Source organism: Giraffa tippelskirchi, chromosome 6, assembly GCF_054371585.1.
Source record: "Giraffa tippelskirchi isolate mGirTip1 chromosome 6, T2T-mGirTip1v1.2.pri, whole genome shotgun sequence".
Classification (NCBI taxonomy): Eukaryota; Metazoa; Chordata; class Mammalia; order Artiodactyla; family Giraffidae; genus Giraffa; species Giraffa tippelskirchi.
This window is the reverse complement of record NC_137280.1, coordinates 68,418,902-68,441,885: the sequence shown is the minus strand read 5'-3', so window position 1 is coordinate 68,441,885 and position 22,984 is coordinate 68,418,902. Positions and strand designations below refer to the sequence as shown.

Below are 22,984 nucleotides of genomic sequence, written 5' to 3'. Positions count from 1 at the left end.
CATCCATTACTCTCAAGTTACAAAGTTATAAAACAAGATTTTAATACTTAAATTAATATCTTGATAAGGTGCTTAACTTCTAAACAAGGACAAATTAACATTCTTTAAAACTTACTGAATTATGCATCTAATGCAGGTTTTATCCAAAAGTAAAATATAACATAACAATTCCCTAATACAATTAAGTAATCTATAATTAATTATCTGAGAACTGGGGTTCAAGACCACAGAGTTTGAACTTTCTTAAAGTAAATAAATAAATTCCTTAGCACAGTAAGTTTTGGCCTTAGGCCTGTTATAAATCTACGTCATGAGTGAAATTATTTTACTCATTAGGGCAACATAGGTTAGTGACAATACCTCTTCTTCAAGTCATACCAACTGAGATGTAATTAAGAATTTTATAACTCGGCTTTTTAACTCTGAAGCAGGGCAAACAGTGTAAGAATTAAGAGTTTGGTTACAAACAGTTCACATTGAAACCAACCTGAATGACAAAAAAGGGGGCAACAGTATTATGTTCCTTAAAAATCTAAAATAATTTACAAAATTTTCATTATTAATCACTGGTCTCTTTGTTACAAAACTGGCAAGGACTCTCAAAATTTTCTTAATTATGTGAATAAAAACAGCCGAGTTATTCAATTTTTCTCCTTTTTAAGCTCAGTTTCAAAATGTTGTTTTCTATACTTCTCTCTGAAAAGGGCACTGCCCTCTACACTAACTTCCACACATAATAAATAATTTTCACAATCACATTCATCTCAGTAGGATTGTGCATAATGAAAGATTGACATTGTAATGAATTTTCCAGAAACATTTTATTACCCAAGTCCCTGACTTATTGCATTCTGAGAATACCATAAACAGTGGTGAAAATACAAAATATTGTTATATCTGGGATGTTGAATATAATAATACACAGTAAAAAAGTCATTTAAAATTTGGGTGATATACTGACAATAACGGCAAAGACTTAACCGTTTGATGACCACAGAAAATCAGAAGGCATGATTCACTGACATATTAATCAATTTAAAAGATCATTGATTTAATACAACATTAATGGAGGCACCAAAACAATGCACTATTATCAAATCAGGCCTAAAATAACCCTGAAAAACTCAATACAATATCAATTAAATTTGGACTGTTTTTTAAAATGCATATAGAGAAGAGCAAAAGGTACTCATTTTAAAGTCTTCTTTATTAGGCTACTAATAAAGAAAATTAAAATAATACAAAAAGGATATAGTAAAACTACATTAAGGCTCAGATTTTAAAACAGGAGAACCAAGGAAATCCAGTTATGGCTATTACTGTGTTCTTATAGTCCTACAGTGCCCAAAAAAGTAAGCCCTTAGAGAATGGAAAAGCATGCACAGTCCATTATATACAAGTATTGTGGGAATCTGAAGGTAGCCAAGGCAAAATCTAGCAACTGCAACCTTCATTTTCAAATTCCTCTATTAGGTGGTTTAAAGACAGACCCTTAATAGCTTTTTAAATTTTTTTGTAGTTATTAAAATATACATCCTAGCAAAAATGTATGGCTCATTGATCAATTCATAAAACACATAGTCTAACAACACCACTTGTTACAATATAAAAGAAACTTCTTACAAAAGAAGCTTTATAAGATGTCAAAAAACCCTGTTTTAACTCACAAATGAAAAGTATTTGTGTAAGGGTCTTTTTGTAAGCTAGCTAAAGGTGATCCAGCTGGAAGCCTGTATGCACCCTGGGAGGCCCGTCTCCTAGCTTTCCACCATTGGGAGACAAAGGCTTTAAAGCTAGCCTACTGAAAATAAACACTAATTAAGTCTGTAGTTTATCTGCATACCTTGGAGAAGGCAGAGTTAAAAATGTATCACCCATTATTTTCCTATCCCCATATGTGATCAAAAGGGTGATTTCAATTATGTGGATACTATAGCTCCGTGATAATTCCAGCGGGGAACCTTGAAAACAATCAAATGCTACCATTTCATACCTGCTCCAGCATTGGAGCTGTTTCATTGTAGTCTTCCTTTTTTTCAGCACCATCCACCCCAACAGCTTTGGATGCCAACAAACCTTGAGAAAAATTGTACAGAAATTGCTTATTAGAAAAGATACTGGCTTTTACACTAATTCTCAAAAATTCAGCAGCTGAATCCCCTGTACTTTTTTTATAGGAAGTATACTCTCAGACGGTTACTTGTCAAATACACAAACATCCTTAATAATGACTCAAAGGGCTAAATTAGAATTTGAGAGTAGCTAACATTAGTAACCTTCAAAATAAAAATAATTAGCTTAAAATATCCTTTAAAAAAAAAATCACACACACATTTATTCTGTACAAATTTAAATTTCTACAGATTAATATCCAAAAACCTAAAACTGCTTAGATCATTAATACCTTATGCTTTGTCCATACAACTGAAATAAGATATGGAATTAATATTAAGATATAAGAAATCTTTTCAAACATCTAGAATATAAAATGATTGTTCTTGTCGTATTATTAGCTAAAAAATACTCTCAATTTTTTATTTCACTTGGATTCTTTAACCTAAGCTTGACAAGTGTGTTTCTATACCCAGTTGTAGCCTATCATTTACAAAAGTGGTGAAAACATGGATGGATTCCTTTTATGTTAATGGAAAAGAGTATAGATCCTTCCTACATTTGAACTTCATATTATAGCCTCATTATACAATTGATGAAATAAACTGGGAGTTTCAGTTTTTTCCCATGTATACCTTTAACTTTCAATTTTAGAAGACAGAATATTTTATCCAGAGTATAGTTAACTTTAAGAGACATTAAAACTTGGCTTTAATTTAGAAATTAAAGGCATTTCCTTAGTCAAGAGTCTTTGGTAAGCACCAGATAGGTCCCCTCAACGGAGACAAATGTATTAACATAACCCTTGTACGTGTTTATTTCTTCTTATGGCCACCACACACATAAAAGATCACCCAAAATCATTTCTGTGTCACTTCAGAAGTCTGGCACACAAAACTCTGGCTTCAAAGGAAGTATGTTTAACAATCAACAACTTAATAGTAAACTTACTTCAGCAATTATACCACTTGTAGTATTAAAGCTATCTATAACATTTTTAACAGGAGAAAAAAAGGGCCCCAAAACACCACATAACTTTGAGCTATCCCTGTGCCAACGCCTCTTGACTTTTTCAGGTAACAATATCTGCGATGTTAAGTAATGTAGGTAGAAATTTAAATATTAAAATTGCATTCTCAAGGTAATACTAGAATCAAGTGTTCAACCAGGCAAAAAGCACCTTTCTATTGTTAGATAATGAAGCTGAATATCTATCACTCAGAATTGTAATTCAAAATAGGAAAGGTTAGTATAAAACAGGCTTTCCTGGTGGCTGAGCTGGTAAATAATCCGCCTGTGCTGTGTTCAATCCCTGGGTTGAGAAGATCCCCTGGAGAAGGGAATGTCTACTCACTCCAGTATTCTGGCCTGGAGAATTCCATGGACTATACATGGGTCGCAAAGAGTCAGACACGACTGAGAGAGTGTCAAGTGTTTAATCAGGCAAAAAGCACCTTTCTATTGTTAGATAATGAAGCTGAGTAACTACTTAGATTAGACTTAGAATTGTAATTCAAAATAGGAAATGCTGAGTATAAAACAATGATTTTGATACAGCAATGACTGGTATTAAAACTGCTATTGGTGCAGTTTGACATAATCCATATTGTTCAAGTCCCATACAGTTTTAAGTGTATATTCAAATGAAGGAAAAAAGACTCAATGTATAAGCAGTTTCATAAAAATCGCTTATATATCATAAATTCAATTCTAGCTGTATTAAAGTAACTTCTGAACACATCTTTAGATGACTAAAAAAGATGTAAGCACAGAATTTATTTAACAAAACTGCATTCACTAGGTGTTTCTTCTCTAGCTAATTTTTTTACATTAAATACTATTGAAAGTAAAATGAAAAATAATTAGGAAAATTAGCTTCTTTTTTTGTAGGGAACTGAGTAGAGGCCCTACTTCTATGGGTATTCAAAGAGAACAAATATTTGCTATTCAATCTACTGACTATACATTTTTTTGTTTCCATTCATAAAGGTGGTGGAAATACTTTCAAATCACATAACAGATGAAATAGATCACAAACTAAAGTACTAGAAGTTTAAAAGAAACAAAATAATTTAGCCATACTATGTGAATTTACATTTGGATATTACAGACCCAAATAATAAAAAATTCTCACTTAATGGTTTGTGAAAGGAAAATAAAGCTTTGTAATGTTCTTATAAGAGCAACAGGGCATTTAATAAAAACTACTTAAAATTAGGTTAGAAGATGTAATACTTGGTAGCCAGTGAATTCAAAAGCTTCAAATATGATCAATAAAAAGGTTTTCATACTTTACATGCAAACCATCTTATACAAGAGTTATCAAATATAAACAAGGGACAAGAAACTTTTAAATGCCCTTGAGGAGGATGCTGACTACTGCTGAAGCAGTCTAAAGTCTGTCATCATTACCAACTAACATTCTGGGGAGAAATGCAATAACCTTCCAAAATGACAAGAATTGGAGGGAAATAAAAAACAGAATTGACTTTTAGTTATTTGCAAATATGTATCATTATCAATATATTACTAACAAGTCATCATCCAAATAAGATATCTATAGAGTAAATATCTTAACAGAATGCATTATGCAGTTTCAAGAAATTATTTATTATCAGGTAGAAGTACAATACAGATTTTTATGAGTCCCATCTACAAAGTGACACTTTCTCAATATTCTACTTCAGCTATAAAATATATAGCTGGTCTCTCACTGCTATTAGGAACAAAAAGAACAGAGGCCAAAGCATCCTGGAATGGTAACGGGGAGGAAAGAAAGAACAAAGTAATTAAATTCATGCTCTGCTTTTCAGCCAGGGATTCCAAAATACAATATTCTTGTTGAGACTAAGAACCAAACATCCTGAATATTATCAATAACATTACTGGCCAATTCAAACCTCTTGGACTTTAAAATTATTTTTTATATTCCTTAAGCTATACAAATGTATCTAAACCGGCTTAAGGTCTAGAAACTCCTAGAACTATTACACACATGCCACGCACCAACTGCTAATGCTTCTTCTTTTACTCTCTACCAATATGTATTTTAAAATCAACTCAAATTTGCTTGCAGTTTTCTTGTAACTCTGTCCCAAAGTATAAACTCCTGAGTATCTTTGTAAAATTGTTTTTTCTAAATCAGCATGCACAAAGTATATAATTATCAATAAGTTTATAACATAATGAAAACTAAGATTCTGGAAGTATGTGTGTATATATATATATATATATATGTATGTATACACACACACACTCTGCAACAGTAATTTCCATGTCTACTTATTTAAAAATTTTGAAGCCATCCTATACCATTCCCTATATAGAAATCAGATTTGGAATCTCTGTAGGGTGTATATATGGTTAAGAAAGAGAAAGAGAGTGAATAAATACATGAACTAAATTTATCCAGCAGCTGGTTCACTTATTTCCTGTAAGAACTACTTAAAAAATAAATTAAAAATTGTGGTAGGGAAATACTCAGAGCAGGCTGAGATGCTGCTGTGTTACCAGGCTATTTCTCTCAGCAGTAAAGGGACAAAAAGACATATATAAGTGAGCTTGATAAATTTAAAATATACCATAATTCCATAACAAAACTGCTACTTCCTATTAGTTCTCATCTCTCTTTTATGGTCTACGAACAAAATTTACTGTACAGAGGCAAGCCTGCGTCTCAATCATCAGAGACAATCTTAAAACATCTATTATCTTTTTGCATGATATAGTTGGAACACAAAATCAGAAATAGACTCAGAGATGAAAAACTATTAAAAAATTAACACACAAGTTGAGTAAATAAAGGGAAAAGATCAGAACAGTTTCATACTTGTAAAACTTATGCCTTTCTACTGCTGCCAGAACTATTACTTGATTTACGATTCCCAAGAGGAAGTGAAGAAAAAGTTCCCCCACTACTATCTTTTCAAGGCCATCGGAGATACTGCATCACTGTGAAGTATTAAGCTGCTTTCTTACTTTTCTTCTTTAAATAGTGAGCTTGAATTTCTCAGTGAGACACATGTTAAGTGTATACTGACTGAAACTAAAAGTACCCAGATTTTAGGAAAAACATGAGGCTGGTGAGCTGGCAGTTGCACTACCAGTGTCACTTCCATCTTCCTTGATCTTGGCTCTCCCAATTAGGCTGTTTCAATCCGGGTATCACAGCAGTGAGAAGTACTATCCCACAGAACAGAGCTCTGGGTCCCATTATTTTAAGACAAAACTGAAGTCTCAAGCTGCCAGCATAATAATCACTAGGATAACATTCATTGGCTTTCTCCAACATTAATAGTTTCTAAGGAAAAGTTAGAATGGGAATGTGTAGATTGATTTGAATTATTTCCTGTCCTGGGGCCAAGTATGTCCTTTATCAGAGAAAGGCACAAAAACAATATTAAAAAATGGAAAGACTAAATACTCTCACCTGTTGAAACCAATTATAATTACTTAGATGAGTAGGCTTACACTCTTTTGATAATGGTGAAAATGTTTAATTTATTCTTGGATCTGATGATGAAACCAACTTTTTCAAATTATTGAAAAGAATGTCAACAAAGATTTACATAGCTTTATTAGGCCAAAGGCGCTAAAATCATCATCCTTAAAATTAAGAGCATGTGACTGATTAATTAAAATAGTTTAGCACCCTCTTTATAATATATGTGCTTCCCTGGTGCCTCTGGCAGTAAAGAATCTGCCTGCAATGTGGGAGACCCCAGTTTGACCCCTGGACTGGGAAGATCTCCTGGAGAAGGGAATGTCTACCCACTCCAGTATTTTTGCCTGGAGGATTTCATGGACAGACAAGCCTGGCGAGCTACAGTCCTTGGGGTCACAAAGAATCGGACACAACTGAGCCACTAACACTTTATAATACACACTCAAAAAATTAAATATATTAACAATCTCTTTTAAAGATTAGAATCATTAGGCCTTTGAAGTGTGGGGCTTAAAAATGACTGGTCCCTTCTGTGAACACTAACCAAGCCGGAATTTCCTGTGTTTTTCATCATTCTAGTATTCTACTTCCTAAACTACAACACGGCAGAGAGAAATAAGCCCAAATTCTAGAGACCAACCTGAAGGTCAGGATAGAAATTTTAAAAAGTTTTAGAAGTATTTTTATATTGGGAATTAACAGATTCAGGAGCTGAATTGAAATCAGTACTCATCTTTCCAACCATCCCTAATGAGACCAGTCAAGAATAAGAATGTTTGTATAGTATTTAGAACCTTGGACACTATGTCTTCACAAGTTGACAAGAGCAGATGATTCAATTTTTAGAGAACTACTCCTGCCACCAAAGTGATTTTAAAACTATGGAATTTTGCAACATATGACTCCATGTGTCCTCACAACATCCCTGTGAGGCAGGCAGAAGATAGGTGATACTGTTTCCATTTCACAACAGAAAAAATCCATGGTGTGGAAAGGTGATGACCTTAAAGAAACAAAGCAACTGTTTCTCTTATTAATCAGTTAGCTACACTAAACCAAAAGATATATTTTCCTTTATTAAAAACAAACTACTGTAAAATCAAACCCTCCATTCCCCCCCCACAAAAAGAATCATTGTAGTTTACCAGTAATCTTGTTAAGCCGAGCTCTCTTTGCCTGAAATGAGTTGCCTTGATTATTTTTCCTCTTGTTTGTTAATGTGCTCTCTGGCTGTGGAAAGACCATCTTTGGAACGTTCTCTACATGAAGTCCTACTTTTAATAGAATACATATATGAGAGTTTATCTAGAATCCAAAGTTAAAACACATGAATTATTTTAAGTAGCAAAACACTAAGATAAGCTTTGCACTTAGTTTTTTTAATCTAGTGCTTAGACACAGAACTTTAAAAGACACAAATTTCTCCAGACAAATGTATTACAAAAAAAAAAAAAATTACTAAAAGCAGTTGTGCTTCAGGAATGACTTACTGCTTTTTTTGTATTATATATTGAAATACATGCAAAAGCATTTTAAAAGTTAAAGAAAACAAAAGAAACAAACAAAAAATCCCACACAAAAAGAATCTCAAAACCCACTACCAAGAAGTTACAAATCAAAATCACAACTCATTTCTATTCAAGAATACTGAGGGTATCCATTGTCAAGTACCCGTATTAGACCATTAATCTTCAGAGCTGTTAAAAAAGTTAACCATCATTATTATGCCAGGGAAAAAAGCCTAATAATTCAACTGTATGTTCAAACGACAGGTAGCCAAAAGATCTGACTATTCACTATGTGAGTTTATCACTGCCATGGGGAGTGAACATAGAAACATATTTTGTACCAAAAGTTTCACTAGATGTAGGCAGATCTTCCTTCTTCTCAACTTCTGGTGTGGCTATAGAAGTTGAAGTTTCTTCCTTTTTTGAAGGTACTTTAAACCATTTCCTCTCATCTTTCTCTTTATCTTTATTGCTGTTAGCGCTGGTTCGAGGTTTGTTCCCTGTTTTATTCTTGGCTGCAGCTGCAGCAGCTGCTTTGACTAAAGCTATCCAATCCTCCAAAGGAAAAACACAAAACATGTGAAGCATTAAAAACTTAATTAAGATTACACTAATGAATAAAAACATGTATCACATTTTCAAAGCTACTTTCACAGGCACACAAATATGAAAATCAGATTAACTATATTTACAAGGTAGATCGTGTTAGATTATCAAATTTAATAATCTAATCAGTTATATGACCTCACATAAAATGAGAAAATATTCAATGTTATATTGATATTCAATAACAAATATCTTTTGATGGAATAAAATTTAAAATATAAGAAAACCTATGACAAATGTGGAATATCTCATCACATTCTACCTTAGTACTTTAGGTTTTAAATGTTGAATTATGTTTCTTTTCTGTGATGCAATGTATTACAAAAACAATATGAAAAAAATGCTTATGTTTCAATTCTGCAAATATTAAAAGAAATGTACAGTCAGCCAGCACTATCTTTGGGTTCTGCATCCAGGGATTCAACCAACTGCAGAACAAAAATGCTTGGGGGAAAAAAATTTCCAAAGTTTCAGCAGAACTTGAATTTGCCATGCTCCAGCCACTATTTACATAGTTTTTATATTGTGGTAGGCACTGTAAGTAACCCAGAGATGATTTGGGAGGACGTGAATAGGTTATATGCAATATAATGCCGTTTTATATAAGAGACTTGAGCATCTACAGATTTTGGTATCCATGAGGGTCCTGGAAACAATTTCCTGCAGATAATGAGAAATGACTGTGTTCCCACAGAGCAAACGACTACTCTTCATTAGGAAGAATGTATCACTCAAAGTAAGGTCAATTTCACAGAGGTCAAAGTATGATTTTATTATTTTTCAAAGTTTTTAAAGTTTGCATACCAATTAATCACAAGAGCTCACCATATTACCAGTAAAGGAAAAAAAAGCTACTTGACTTGACCAAGGTAAAGTACACACTGTCAGGCTCTAGTTTAATTTCCCTCCCTCTACAACTTTCTGAATCTGTATCAGCTGCCATTCTTCCGAGATGCAAATACCTGTATTCCTGTGTTTATTTTTTTTAGTTTGTGGCTAAATAAATTCTATTCTTTTACTTTGAACTAAAAACACTTATTCTTAGTTCAAGCAACTAAAAACAATTTCACAACATCAACTGTATTTTAATTCATGGGTTGTATTAACAAACACAGGCCATTAAGCAAATTAAGTTGATGGCTGTTCAGTACTGAAAATATATGGTAAAGACAATAAGCCATTAAAGGGAAACAAACAAAATAAAAGCCTCTCTCTCCCTCATGACTGAAATGAACTGACAACATCATGCGATTGCACCTAACACATTCCCACTGACCAATTTCCTATTGAATACCCTATTGATGTGCCAGGAAACATGCTAAGTTGATAGAAGATGCTAGCTGAAAACCTCAGGAACCCACTGGCCTGGAGTGACCACATTTTTGTTCCTGCCTGGAAGACAACCAATATGTAACTTCCCCACATTTTAAACTATGTCCCCAAAGCATGTCTTATTAGAAAGTGAATTATGACAAAGTTGCGAAATAAAATTTTATCTCTCTAGTTTGTAAAAACAAACTAACAAAGAAAACCAGATACACCAGTACTATCCACCCCAAGTTTTACTCAGAACCACCTCTTTAGTCCTTCCCATAAGGAATTGACAGGCAGATGAAATTAACTGTAAGACAATGTAACAGGATAGATAGTAGAGAATATACTATGAGAGAACAACAAAATTTTGCCTGAAGAGACAGACTAGTGGAAGGCTTCAGGGGAAATGATAGATGATTTGAACCCTGAAAGAGGAATCTGCTGGGGAAAAAGGCAAAGAAAGAGAAATGGACACTCCAAGCAAAAGGAAAACCATTAAACAAAGGTGTGGCAAAGTGTATACTAATAGAAAAGAGGAGTTTAAGGTCAAGGAGCAATCTGGGTGACTGAAGTATTATGGCTAAGTTGAGCCTTGAGACTAACGAACATTTAAGTAGAAGGAAAAAAACACCACCAATGTAAATGACTTATAGAGCTCCATCAACAAAGCAGAAAGAAAAAACAAGATTACTTACAACAGACTAGCAAAGGAAAGTGCTAAATTCAGTCTTACTAAGAACAGGGCATGTAATTCTAGGTTTTGCATTGTAGGGAAAACTTTAAGTTGTTAAGAGAAATGCCAAAAGATGTTAAGGGTAAAAATTCCATGCCCAAATGTCTTCTCTCTCCAATAAAAAGAAAAATAGAAGAGATTAATGTACTCTTCAAAAGTGAAATCAGATAAAACAGTTCTTGATCATATGACATGTGAATCATGGGGATCACTGTAGTTGTGTGATTAAAGAATTCTTCAATTATTCACACTTCCATTTTTTAACTGGAAAGATCCACTATCAAAAATAACTGGTGTGCTCCTTCCATGAATGAGAACTAAAGATGAGAACACAGAGCACTGCACTATAATGAACACTGTCTGAAATCAGGTATGAGTTCAGAGCTACTCTGCACACTATGGTTGAGTGAAATTTTAGGTAAGTCGCTGAATTCTCTAAGTTCTGAATTCCTCAACAGTGAAATAGAAACATCAGCTATACCTATGTCAAGTGATTTGCTATGAGAACCCAATAAAGCAATGTATTTTAAAAAAAGTTCTAAAAATAGTAAAGGACCTTATGAACATGCTAAGTCAAAAAGTCGTGTTTGACTCTTTGCGACCCCATGGACTGTAGCCCACAAGGCTCCTCTGTCCATGGGATTTTCCAGGCACAAAAAGTGCAATGGTTGCCTTTCCTTCTCCAGGGGATCTTCCTGACCCAGGTAGCAAAACCACATCTCTTGCCATCTCCTGCACTGCAGGTGGGTTCTTTACTACTAGCGCCACCTGGCCAGTCTCTAACACTAGTGAGTTACAGTATAAATTTTGTATCAGCACACCCTCAGAAAGAAAAAGAACAGGTGAGAAAAAGCTACAGAAAGTTTAGAGAAAAACATTCCCATAGTGCATTTATTTGATTTCTTATCCTTTGCTGGTTTAGCAAAAGAAATTTTACTGTGTATCTTTACAAAGAAATTCTCAAAGGACTCAAAATTTAGAAGATAGTATGCAAAGTTGGATTCTCTTACTACTGTCCAAACAACACCTGATTTAGTATATGACCTAGGTAAAAACAAATCCAAAGCTTGTTGGGGAAAAAGATAGTCAAAATATAATATTTTATAAAATACAATTCTATACGTGTCTTTAATGTGCTTGTAATTAAAAACTGAAAAAAACAAAATTAAAAGAAATACACTAGTATTTTCTTTTAGGAGCTTGTATTTTGATATTGATTTTAATGTTTCCACGCATCATTTTGTGACCAGAATACTCATTAAAAATAAACACCCACTATGTCCAAAAAATTAGTTTTTATAACTTATTTTATCACAAACCAAACTGGTTCAGTGTCACTTCAGAAAAAGTAGAGCTTTAAAGTTAGTGCCACCACATAAATATTTGAATGAACAAAATAACACTTTTAAAGCAAAAAAAAAAAAATTGAGAATTTTAAACAGTATATGCTAAACTAAGTTGCCAATGTTTCAATCAATCTTTCTGTGTAGTAACCAAGGAATCACACCATTGAATGCTTGAGGACATTTTATTTATACATACAAGTAGAAAGACACAAAGAAATTTCCTGATCAAAAGTATTTCCATTTTAAATTGCATTTCCATATTAATTGAAGAAAAAAACTCTGCTACTTGATTTCAAAGCTAAATTTTTGAAAACCAGGTAATCTAAAGCATTCCAACTTCTCAGAAAACAAAAATAATGTTTCAACTGTGGTAGTCTACATCCCAAATATAGCAGTAGGTAGTCTGCTAAATGTATACACTTGACTGGAACTGACCACGTGATTTCAACACAGTTCAGGATGACATTTTTCACCACATGGTATGCAACAAATATGTAGCATATTTCCATATCAGACATTTTTACAGATCACTTTCAATTTCTTAAAATTAATTGTAGGTCCAGGTGCTGAAAATCCCAAATAACAGCAGAACATAAAAGAAAACATTTTAAATTTCTATTGGCACCTTTTCTTTCCAGTATTTCAGGAAACATATTCAATCAATAGAATTATGGTTTTAACTTCATCCCAGATTCTCTTTCAAATGCTTACCGTTCATTCTTGCTTTGAGCAGTGACAGAGCATGTAATACACTGCTTACATATAACTCAGAAAGCCCTACCTGAAACAGCCTACAGAGTGTCAGGTAAGCGCCTTTTGAAAGAAAATTAATGACTGATTTACAGAAGAAAAGAAGAAGATAAGAAACTCAATATAAAATTTTATATTAAAAATTAACTTTCTAAATGATAACCATATACCAGGAAAAACGAAACAGAATTAACAAAAAAGGCACTCACCTCACTTCCCATAGACTGGTTACACGATCCAGCTGGGTCGCTAGGACAACACCAGCTTAGTGGATGCTGGGCTTTCACCTGGAACAGAAACTAGTGACCTGTAACTTGGGCAGGTCTAAAACCAAAGAAGCAAAAATCAAGTGTATAATTGATTTTACATTCTAAGCTTCTCTTTCTTGCTGCTATTTGGGGCTATCAGCACATAATCCTACAATTAGTCCACTTTAAAATATATATATATATGAAAGTATATATATATTTTATCAGTCACCATTCAAGAAGACATCCCTTTGGGAAGCTAGGAATGCTGAACACTCTTACCTGCCCCTTAGCATCCTCGGGCATGGCTTTAATGTGCATTCGTTTTAAACAACGAATTACTCCATCATAAAATTGAACTGTGAACGTTCCTGAAATAGGAGCGAGTCAGGATCATTAGAAAATATAATTCAGTCTTACAGCAACACCTGATATCAAACTTAATGCCCTGACACAAATAAACACCCTGTGACTGCAGTAACTGCAAACACACATCATGTGTACGGAGTTTATGGCCTCTTTCGCTGTATAAATAACTGATTTCCCTTAAGGAGTGCACAAATTCAATCTTGATAAGTTAGCTGCATATAATTCTGATTTTTACTGGAGGATTTTAAAATTTATAACAAATATATGTTTAAATAACATATCAGTTATGTTATAATATACCTGAAGAAAATAAAATTATTATTTACAAAAGTGAATAATATTTCTAAAAATCATCATTTGCTGTCTTTGAAAGTTTCTTTCTAAAGAATAGAGAGAAAAATCTGGGAGAAAAATCTCAGGAAAGGATTATTCCTTTTCTCAGGGAAGGATTTCTTCGCAATATTAGTTAACTGGCAAACAAGAATTACAGATTCCTGGGCTTTTAAGCTACATCATTGGCATGACAGTCTTCCTGTGCAGATAAGAACACTGACCTCCAGTGAAATGAAATGCTGCATCCAATGATAGTTTATCAGCAGCACAGCCATTCCCTAAAACCCCTGATTCCCGTGTCTTTCCCACTAAACCATCCTGCTGTTAGGATTCATGATTCTATTTACATGACTATTTCAAAGGACACTCACTTTTCGTTACAGACACCATGTTTTCATGCTTGTCAATACTATCAGAAAACATATAAATTATACAGATTTTATATTTCTGGAAATCCCAGTGTTCTATCATTTCCTGTACCAAACCAATGTGGGCTGAGTGACACTTGATGTAAACAGATATTTGATCTTTACAAAAGAGGTATAAACAATTGGCACCAAAGCCAATAAATCAATGTACAAAGATTTTCTTTTCTTTGTAATTTGAATAACACCACTGATTTCATATCTTTCTCTAATTAGCATTACATACAAATCATGGACATAAAGAACTAAACCCAAATTATGAAAGAAACGGAGCAGCTCAAGAGCAAGAATGTGAAGAATTTGGGAAGACTATGACTGAAAAACCACTTGTGCCCCTTCCACTACCACCATCCGTGCCCCTCCCTCCTCCTTCCTCATGTGGCACTGCAGATGAGGGCAAACTGCACCACGCTGACCATGCACTCACCCCTCTGCCTCTGAGGACAGTCTCCCCTGCTGTGACGCCTTTTCCTTTCCCGATTCCAACCCACTCTTCAAGGATCAGCTCTTCAAATTCCATCCGTCATATGAAAACCTCCCTGATCACTCCAGTCTAAAGTGATTTGCCCCTTCTCTTCAACTCCTCCAAGACATATTATATATACCTAAATGTCCACATTTGTTAGTTTTGTTTAGCTTTTGTAGTGAACAGAAAGTGTTCTGAGGGCTTCCTTTTTTAAGGGGGGAGGGGGAGGATGGTGGCAGGAGACAAAGGGAGGTTCATTCACCTTGTGGGACACACAGAAAAATCACCAAATTAACACCTCCCACAGAAAATGTCTAAAAAACAGGTTATATCTGCCAATATTTCACTAAGGGCTTCCTCAAACTGCTCTTGAAATGGCAGAGGTTGCAATGAGTAACATCATTCTTCCACTGATGTAAGCTTAAATTTCTGTATTACATGCCTATGGACAAATGGGATAGGATAAACAATGAGGGTGGCTTGTTTCTGAGTATGTCGTACGTGTGCGTATGCACATGCTTTGTAAAAGAAGCTTCACACTTGAAAGAAAGGTCTCAAACCTCTGCACATTTAAAGAAATTTCTCATAATGGAAACAGAGAGCACTGTTTAATTTTGTTGTTGTTGAGGTGCTAAGATCAAGTCTGACTCTTGGCAACCCCATGGACTGCAGCAGGCCAGGCTTCCCTGTCCTTCATGATCTCCCAGTGCTTACTCAAGCTCATGTCCATTAAGTAGGTGATGCAATCCAACCATTTCATCCTCTGTCACCCCCTTCTCCTTATGCCCTCAATCCTTCCCAGCAACAGGGTCTTATCCAGTGAGTCAGTTCTTCGCATCAGGTGGCCAAAGAATTGTAGCTTTAGCCTCAGCATCCATCCTTCTAATGAACATTCAGGGTTGATTTCCTTTAGGACTGACTGGTTTGATCTCCTTGCTGTCCAAGGGACTCTCAAGAGTCTTCTCCAGCACCACAATTTGAAAGCATCAATTCTTCAGCACTCAGCTTTCTTTACAGTTGAACTCTTACATCCATACATGACTACTGGAAAACCATAGCTTTGACTAGATGGACCTTTTGTCGGCAAAATGATGTCTCCACTTTTTAATACACTGTCTAGGTCTGTCATAGCTTTTCTTCCAAGGAGGAAGGAATTAGTCATAGTTTTTCTTCTGTTTTGGGAAGATCCTATTATCTAACAAAATGGATTCATTACTTCTTTTCCTTCCAAAAATTGTCACTGACTCCCTAACTCTGTGCTAGGCTCTAAACTAGACGCCTGGGGAGCCAATATAAGACATGGGAACATGAGCTCCGAAATACAGCTTATCAGAAGCTTAAGTAAACAATGATTTAAAGGCCCCACTAGGAAAGAAGTAACCTGAAAACTTAACAACTGAGATGTTCCTCAGGTGACTAGTAATAAGCTCATAGCCATATTTGTTATTTCAATTAACTAAACCAATAAATTAGGCTAAGGCTTTTGTAAAATTACATCATCAATTCTAGCCAGACAACTGTAACTTACTTTTTCACACTTAACATTTTTTACTGTATTTCTTTTTAAATGTTTTCCTCTTCTATCTTCTCTTACCTCTTAATTTGCTTATCTCTTAATTTTTCTCAAGTTTTTTGTTAAATTTTCATCTTAAATCCTTAGCTAAATTCTTTAGCAAGACTACACGACACTTCATATACCAATTCTTGTTTCTTTCCTCCACCTCTTCTGTTATTCTAGAACCCTGAAAGGAATCCTTCACTCCAGTCACATCAAAGACTTGCAGTTCCTTAAAACCGGCATGTCTCTCTTCTATTCTTTTACATACACCATTTCTTCCGCCAGAAAACCTCTTCAACCCTCCTTTTCTAGCTAATTTGTTCGGCTTTCAAGATACAAAGTAAAGTAAGTATCTCCTTACTTAAGTAAATGCTCTTCTTATAAAAAACATATCAATGTGGGTTTTTTTTTTTTGGTCCTGCTGCATGGTTTATGGGATCTTAAAAATCCCCACCAGGGATTGAACCCAGGCCCTCAGCAGTGAAAGTGCCAACTCCTCACCACCGGACTGCCAGGGAATTCTCTCAATGTGTTTCTTTAGTAAAAAGAATCAATGAGTGGTGGAGTTTGAGAAACTGTAATAGAACAACAACACACTACTGACTTGGAAAATTTACTTATAAGTATTTCAAAATTATTAAATGAGATTTGAAGTCAGAAATTTGAAATATTTAAATATATTTCCAATAATAATTTAAATATTAATTATAATCCATTTCCAAATTAGTCAGTCTACAAGTTTTAAAATTAATTATCTGTGCAACAGATTCTCTTGTTTTATGCCACACTAGCACACCTGATTTCTGAGTCATTTTCAATATTTCTGGTAAATTCAGTAACTTTTCCTCTATATTAATGTTAGATATCACAAAAGGCTAATAGGAAAATTAATTATCTACAAAAATTAATTAAAAGGGGGCAGGGAAAAAGATGCAAGAAAGGAAATCCTTGTATTGATAAAGTTCCATACTCTTTCCTCAGAAAATATTGTACTGTGTTTTACTTTCAACCTGAACTGATCTGAATTTTCCTGTATCTTTAGCACTCAGGTAGAAATGTTCACAAAAATAATTTAGCCAGCAAACTGGAAACAGAGAAGCAGAAATAAAATGTGTATAATATAAGCCTGTAAACTGAAAGCTGAAAAAGCTGAAAAATTTTAACCAACTACTAACCTAAATACTCTACTTAGGCAGCATATTACATATCATCTTATTCTATACAATACATAATCAATTAAATACATAACAAATTAAATTTTCATCCTAAAAAAAGAATATTAGAAGACTGATTAAGTAAAGTATAAGACAAAGAGAAGTAACAGCTACATGTAACAACTATATGCATTAATTAAAATTAGAAATATAGTTAAATTTTACTATAAATCTCATTTTAATTCTCAGATCATTTCAAATACGTACCTTCTTTGTTAATCGCCTCAATCTTGGCAGGGTAATAGCGACAGTCTGTCCAACGAGCCAGAACTTCTTCGCCAGCTTTAAAATCCTATTTTAAACAACTTTTAAGATCAATACCATGTATGATAAATAAGCATTTCCTTAATTAAAAAAAAACAAGCTTTTGTAAAATTTAACAGAATTCCTTTTAAAAATACATAATTACATATCTGGCAAACAGAAAGGCTTGCTACTTACAAAGAAATCTTCCTCATCTTTTAGCCCTTCTTTTCTTAACGCAGGTCTCTCAAGGGGGCGCAACCTATTGCTATCCCAGTAAATCCACTCATCATAACGATGACTCCAGCGCTCAAAATGGACCAACATCTTGCCCTCCTCATAGTCAATTTTTTCAATTCGTGAAGGATACCTCAAAAATAAAAAAAGCCATCATATCAGGAGAAAATTCTTACATTTCTTTACACAAACTATGAACTGAAATACTGCTTACTATTACACCCAGAAAACAATATGAATCCATATTTTTAAACTACTGACCAACAAAGTTTGCTTTAATCTTCGTCTTTTCTTTTTAATGATTGCTCTCAAGAGCTACTGAAATATTAACAGTTCAATCCCAGTGGACATAATAAATTATATTAGTTATAATATAAATCATGCTGTCTTGGGAAATAATTTGATAACATGCATTAAAAGCTTTAAACATATTCTTATTTTTGACTCAGTAATTCCAATTCTGGAACTATATACACAAAACATGTATAACAAAAAAATAAGAACCATATGGTTAAAAAAAAACTGAAAACTGCCCATAACTATATAAACTATGGTATATTTACTGAATGGAATATCATACAGACTTTAAATGTAATGCTTACAAAGAATTTATAATGTAGGAAAATGTAAAAAAGCAGTACTGTGTTCACTAGAATTATAAATATATAAAATGTTAAATAGTAATACATTGGTCAAGCAAAAAATAACATACATTTGTCAATGACAATAAAGTACTTCTCTTTTCTATTTTTCACACTTTCCAATATTTTATAATGAGTATTAATGATGGTACGGAAATCTTAGTTAAAACTTCAGTTTAAGAATATAAAAACAGTATCACATTGTTCTATCTTCACATGTGCTGATTCTCCCAGGATTAATTCCAAAATAATAATTAGTTAACCTTAAACTTTTAACAAAAAAACGCTTCATAATTCTTAATGCATACTATATGTAATCTTCATAGAGACTCAAAGATTTTTCAAAAGTAACATCAGATAACAATAAGAATTCAATAGCAGGACACAGATTATTTAGCCATATGGTTTATTTCATACTTTTACTAGCTATATCAGTTTTTTATTTTCCCTGTAGAATAAATATAAATTTATATCATTAACATAAATTTAAACATAAAGCAAAACAGCCCTCACATAACTTTTAAATTAGGAACTGAGTACTACCTGCTTCACACACTCACACTATTCAAGGCTTTTTATCCATTTCAAGGGCCCCGAATCGTTCTCTGGTATAGCTTCTTTCCTCCCTTCAGTCTGACGACACTCAACTATTTGGAATTTCCTTAAACATACATGCTATGTCAAACACCTATGCTTTTGTCCGTTCTGTTCCTTCTGCCTAGACCTAAGCTGCCCTTCCCTTCCTCTGTACACTCATCATTCAAGACCTGATTTAACATGGAATCACCTGTGTGAAGACCCCCAACTCTCCACCCCCTAGTGCTCTCACTGCAGCCATCTCGTCACAATCATCTGCGCAGGATCCTACACTGTGGGCTGTGAGCACTGACAGCCCTTGAGACATTAACACATGTGACACAAAAAAAGGGGTCCCGTGGTCAAATAAGGTAGGAAAATACTGGGTTAAATAAACCATTTTCTTTATTGAAGACTTCCTGGTTCTGTCAACAAGACAGAAATAAGGCATTCACTACTACCAAAGCATGTAACCCCTTTCATCAGAAAGTATTTACTAAACACTTCCCGAGAGAGTAGACATCTCAGAAACAGGATGTTAGCAATTACAAGGGCCTGTGAGTTTCGGGGACTGAGTCACGGTCACCTTTGTACCCCCAGCACTTTCACAGTGACAGACACACACTGGCTACTACAGGAATGCTCAGGGTGAACAAGTGATGTTAAAGAAAGAAAATCTGTACATTTCTTCAGAGCTGAGATAGCAGTCTCACTCTTTAGAGGGCACAGGTGTGAGTAAGAAAACATTCTGTTAAAGAGAGGCATGAACACAGGAAAACCTAGGGGCTCAACACACTCACTCCCTGAGGTGAACATGCCGATTCCACCATTTAGAATCAAAAATGCTTGTCTTCTGCAGTTTTGCTGATTTGTTTCTGCTGCTCTGGTTTTCAAAACAAAAAAATGTCAATAGCATTAAGCGGAGCCTAGAGATAAGGTTTTTTATTTTTCAACACTCACTAGCCACTTAACTACTATAAAAGGTGTTCTATCAATTATAAAAATTAAGTTTCTAATTTATGTGTTTATATCTTTTTGATTTTGAACAAGAAAATAAGAGGTTTATTCTATAGGTTCCTTCAAATTCTAAATGTATACAATCAAATGTACACAAACAAATGGCAGGTTAAAAGGAAACTTAACTAACACTTATCTTCAAGGAGCTTAGCTTAGAGTCAGATGAGGAGACACAGAAGCAGCATGAAATTTCTGAGTCATAAATCCATCAGGTCCTATGTTCTTCCTTTATTGAGCACCAGCTGATTTTTATATACCTTATCTCATTAGACCCTGGTAAGCATCCAAGGTACAGTCACCATTTAATGGATGAAGACTGTCCAAGGATACACATGGTAAGAGTATTTCAAGTCAGAGCTAACTGGTACAAAGAGCCTACAGGAGAAATGGGATAAGGCCTGTATCAAAGTAATTATAAGATACATGGTAAACTGTAACGTTTATAAAACATTTTTTTTCTCCTTTGCATCAAGCTTTTACTTCTGAAAAATCTTGAATTTTTCAGCGTTAATTCGCTCATTAACATATTTCCTCACAAGTTAGTTTTCCCTGAAGATAGTGAGCAGTAGTACAATACTAATTTCAAACTAATTTCAACTTTGATTTCTCTTTGCCATTATTTTTTTGGTAATTTGAATATAATTTGCTTTTTTCATTGAAGTATAGTTGACTTTACAAAAATCCTACGTAAGATGCAATAATTAATATTTCAGAGAAAACTGGTGCCCTGGCGACCATTTTTGGGAGAAGTTACCTACATTGGTTGCTCTTGGTGGGATACTTTATGGATTCAGACTTAATCAACATGGTACAAAGGTAAAGTGTATACAAAGCATTACTCATTTATTCAATCAATGTTCATTTCCTTAAAACCATCATGTGATTCAGGGTTGAGCATCAGCTGGACAAGGAGGATTCAGACAAACAGAATGTGGTTTCTGTCTTCAAGGACCTCAGGACCAGAGACTGGAGGGGCACTTCCAGGAAAGAGTTCCCTGTGGCTAGAATATATGGTAAGTAGTAAGGTGAGTATGGCACCCCACTCCAGTACTCTTGCCTGGAAAACCCCATGGACGGAGGAGCCTGGTAGGCTACAGCCCATGGGGTCGTGAAGAGTCAGACACGACTGAGCGACTTCACTTTCACTTTTCACTTTCATGCACTGGAGAAGGAAATGGCAACCCACTCCAATATTCTTGCCTGGAGAATCCCAGGGACAAAGGAGCCTGGTGGGCTGCCGTCTATGGGGTCGCACAGAGTTGGACACAACTAAAGCGACTTAGCAGCAGCAGCAGCAGCAGTAGCAGTAAGGTGAGTAAAGAAGAGTGGGAACTCAGACTAGACTGGTTAGCTAGGTTCAAACTAAAGGGCCCTGAAATAGTGAACCAGTGAAACGCTTCTTCATTCATTATATTCAAACAGGGAATCCTGTAAAGTCTGTACTTAATTTGGTTATCAGTTAACCTTAAGAAAAAACCCTAACATCAAGATCTTTGCTATACATATAAAATGCACAAAATGGTAATTTAACATATAGCTCTATTACTATTTTATTCTATACAGTGAAATGATTTCCCTATTCAAGATGGGCCATAGTAATGACTTGATACTCAGTGAATAAAAAATACTTCTGAACAAACATACTCACAAATGCCTCTACATCTTGAACCACAGCAATTATTTTGATGCACAATGTATGTTTTATTATAACTGAGTATGAATGGAATGTAAGATTTTTCTTACTGAATTTGGAAGATGTAGTGATAATGTTTTTGTTTTTGCTTTTCAAAGGATGAATCATGGAAAGCTGTTAAGAGTAAAGAACAGTGACTAGGCTGAGTCCCAAATATTTGTAAATGATTGGGGAAAAAATCTGAAAACTGGGAGACTGGAATTTCAGAGTTAAAACAATTAGGGATTAAGAAGTAAACAAAAACAAATAACATAGTTGGCACCTCTCCAGCGTTCAAAAGAAACAGATGGAGAGAAGGAAACTAGGGCTGGATTCTTCAATGCCAAAATTCTACACAGAGCTCTACTATTCCTTATGATGATACTACAAAATATCATAAAATGTCCACATCTGTCTTCCCTATCATATCCCACTTTAAACTACTTGCACTGTTTAAATATTAACCTGTAGAAATTAAGGGACTGCCTCCACTGCTCTGGGCCTATCTCACTCTCGTATGTCTTTTGCACTTGAATCTTAAGAGAATACAGTTTACTCTGGGCAAACTTAGCAAGAAAAACTAATCCATCCCAAACTGTTTATTAGGTTTAATGGAAACAAACAGCATTCAGAAACACTGAGAATGATCCTTGCTGAATTTGACAGAATTTGCATATGTGCAATTCTACTTCTGAGAAGGAAATGGCAACCACTCCAGTGTTCCTACCTGGAGAATCCCATGGGCAGAGGAGCCTGGCAGGCCATGGTCCATGGGGTTGCAGAGATTCGGACACAACTGAAGTGACTTGACTAAGCACGCAATCTCTCAACTGATTTCTCAGGTCTTTTCTGAATCAGTGTGGTCAAAATTCTCTAATGGTCAAGTTCAACCGTGGCTGTAACAGCAGGGTAAAGTGAAGTGAAAGTCGCTCAGTCATGTCCAACTCTTGGTGACACCATGGATTATACAGTCCATGGAATTCTCCAGGCCAGAATACTGGAGTGGGTAGCCTTTTTCTTCTCCAGGGGATCTTCCCAACCCAGGGATCAAACCCAGGTCTCCCGTGTTGTGGGCAGATTCTTTACTGGCTGAGTCACAAGGGAAGCCCGACTAACCAAGGGCCATTACCAAAAACAAGAATTACTTTCACCTTTCACTTTAAAAATTACTT

General features: G+C 34.8%; 1 protein-coding gene across 50 annotated transcripts in view; it reads right to left on the bottom strand.

Annotated features, from left to right (window-relative positions):
• PHF20L1 (PHD finger protein 20 like 1) overlaps positions 1-22,984 on the bottom strand; it is a 71,164-nt gene that overhangs the window by 35,458 nt on the left and 12,722 nt on the right. For 16 of the 50 annotated variants that reach the window (XM_081503582.1, XM_081503586.1, XM_081503604.1 and 13 more), the window contains 6 exons: positions 17,868-18,039; positions 17,634-17,718; positions 13,344-13,432; positions 8,406-8,619; positions 7,702-7,830; positions 1,994-2,076 (listed from right to left, as the gene is read on the bottom strand). In XM_081503582.1, the coding sequence (XP_081359708.1) occupies positions 1,994-2,076; positions 7,702-7,830; positions 8,406-8,619; positions 13,344-13,432; positions 17,634-17,718; positions 17,868-18,039 (772 nt within the window). Of the gene's footprint in view, positions 1-1,993; positions 2,077-7,701; positions 7,831-8,405; positions 8,620-13,022; positions 13,113-13,343; positions 13,433-17,633; positions 17,719-17,867; positions 18,040-22,984 lie in introns of all 50 variants that reach the window. The other 34 variants (XM_081503563.1, XM_081503565.1, XM_081503595.1 and 31 more) reach the window with 4 other exon arrangements.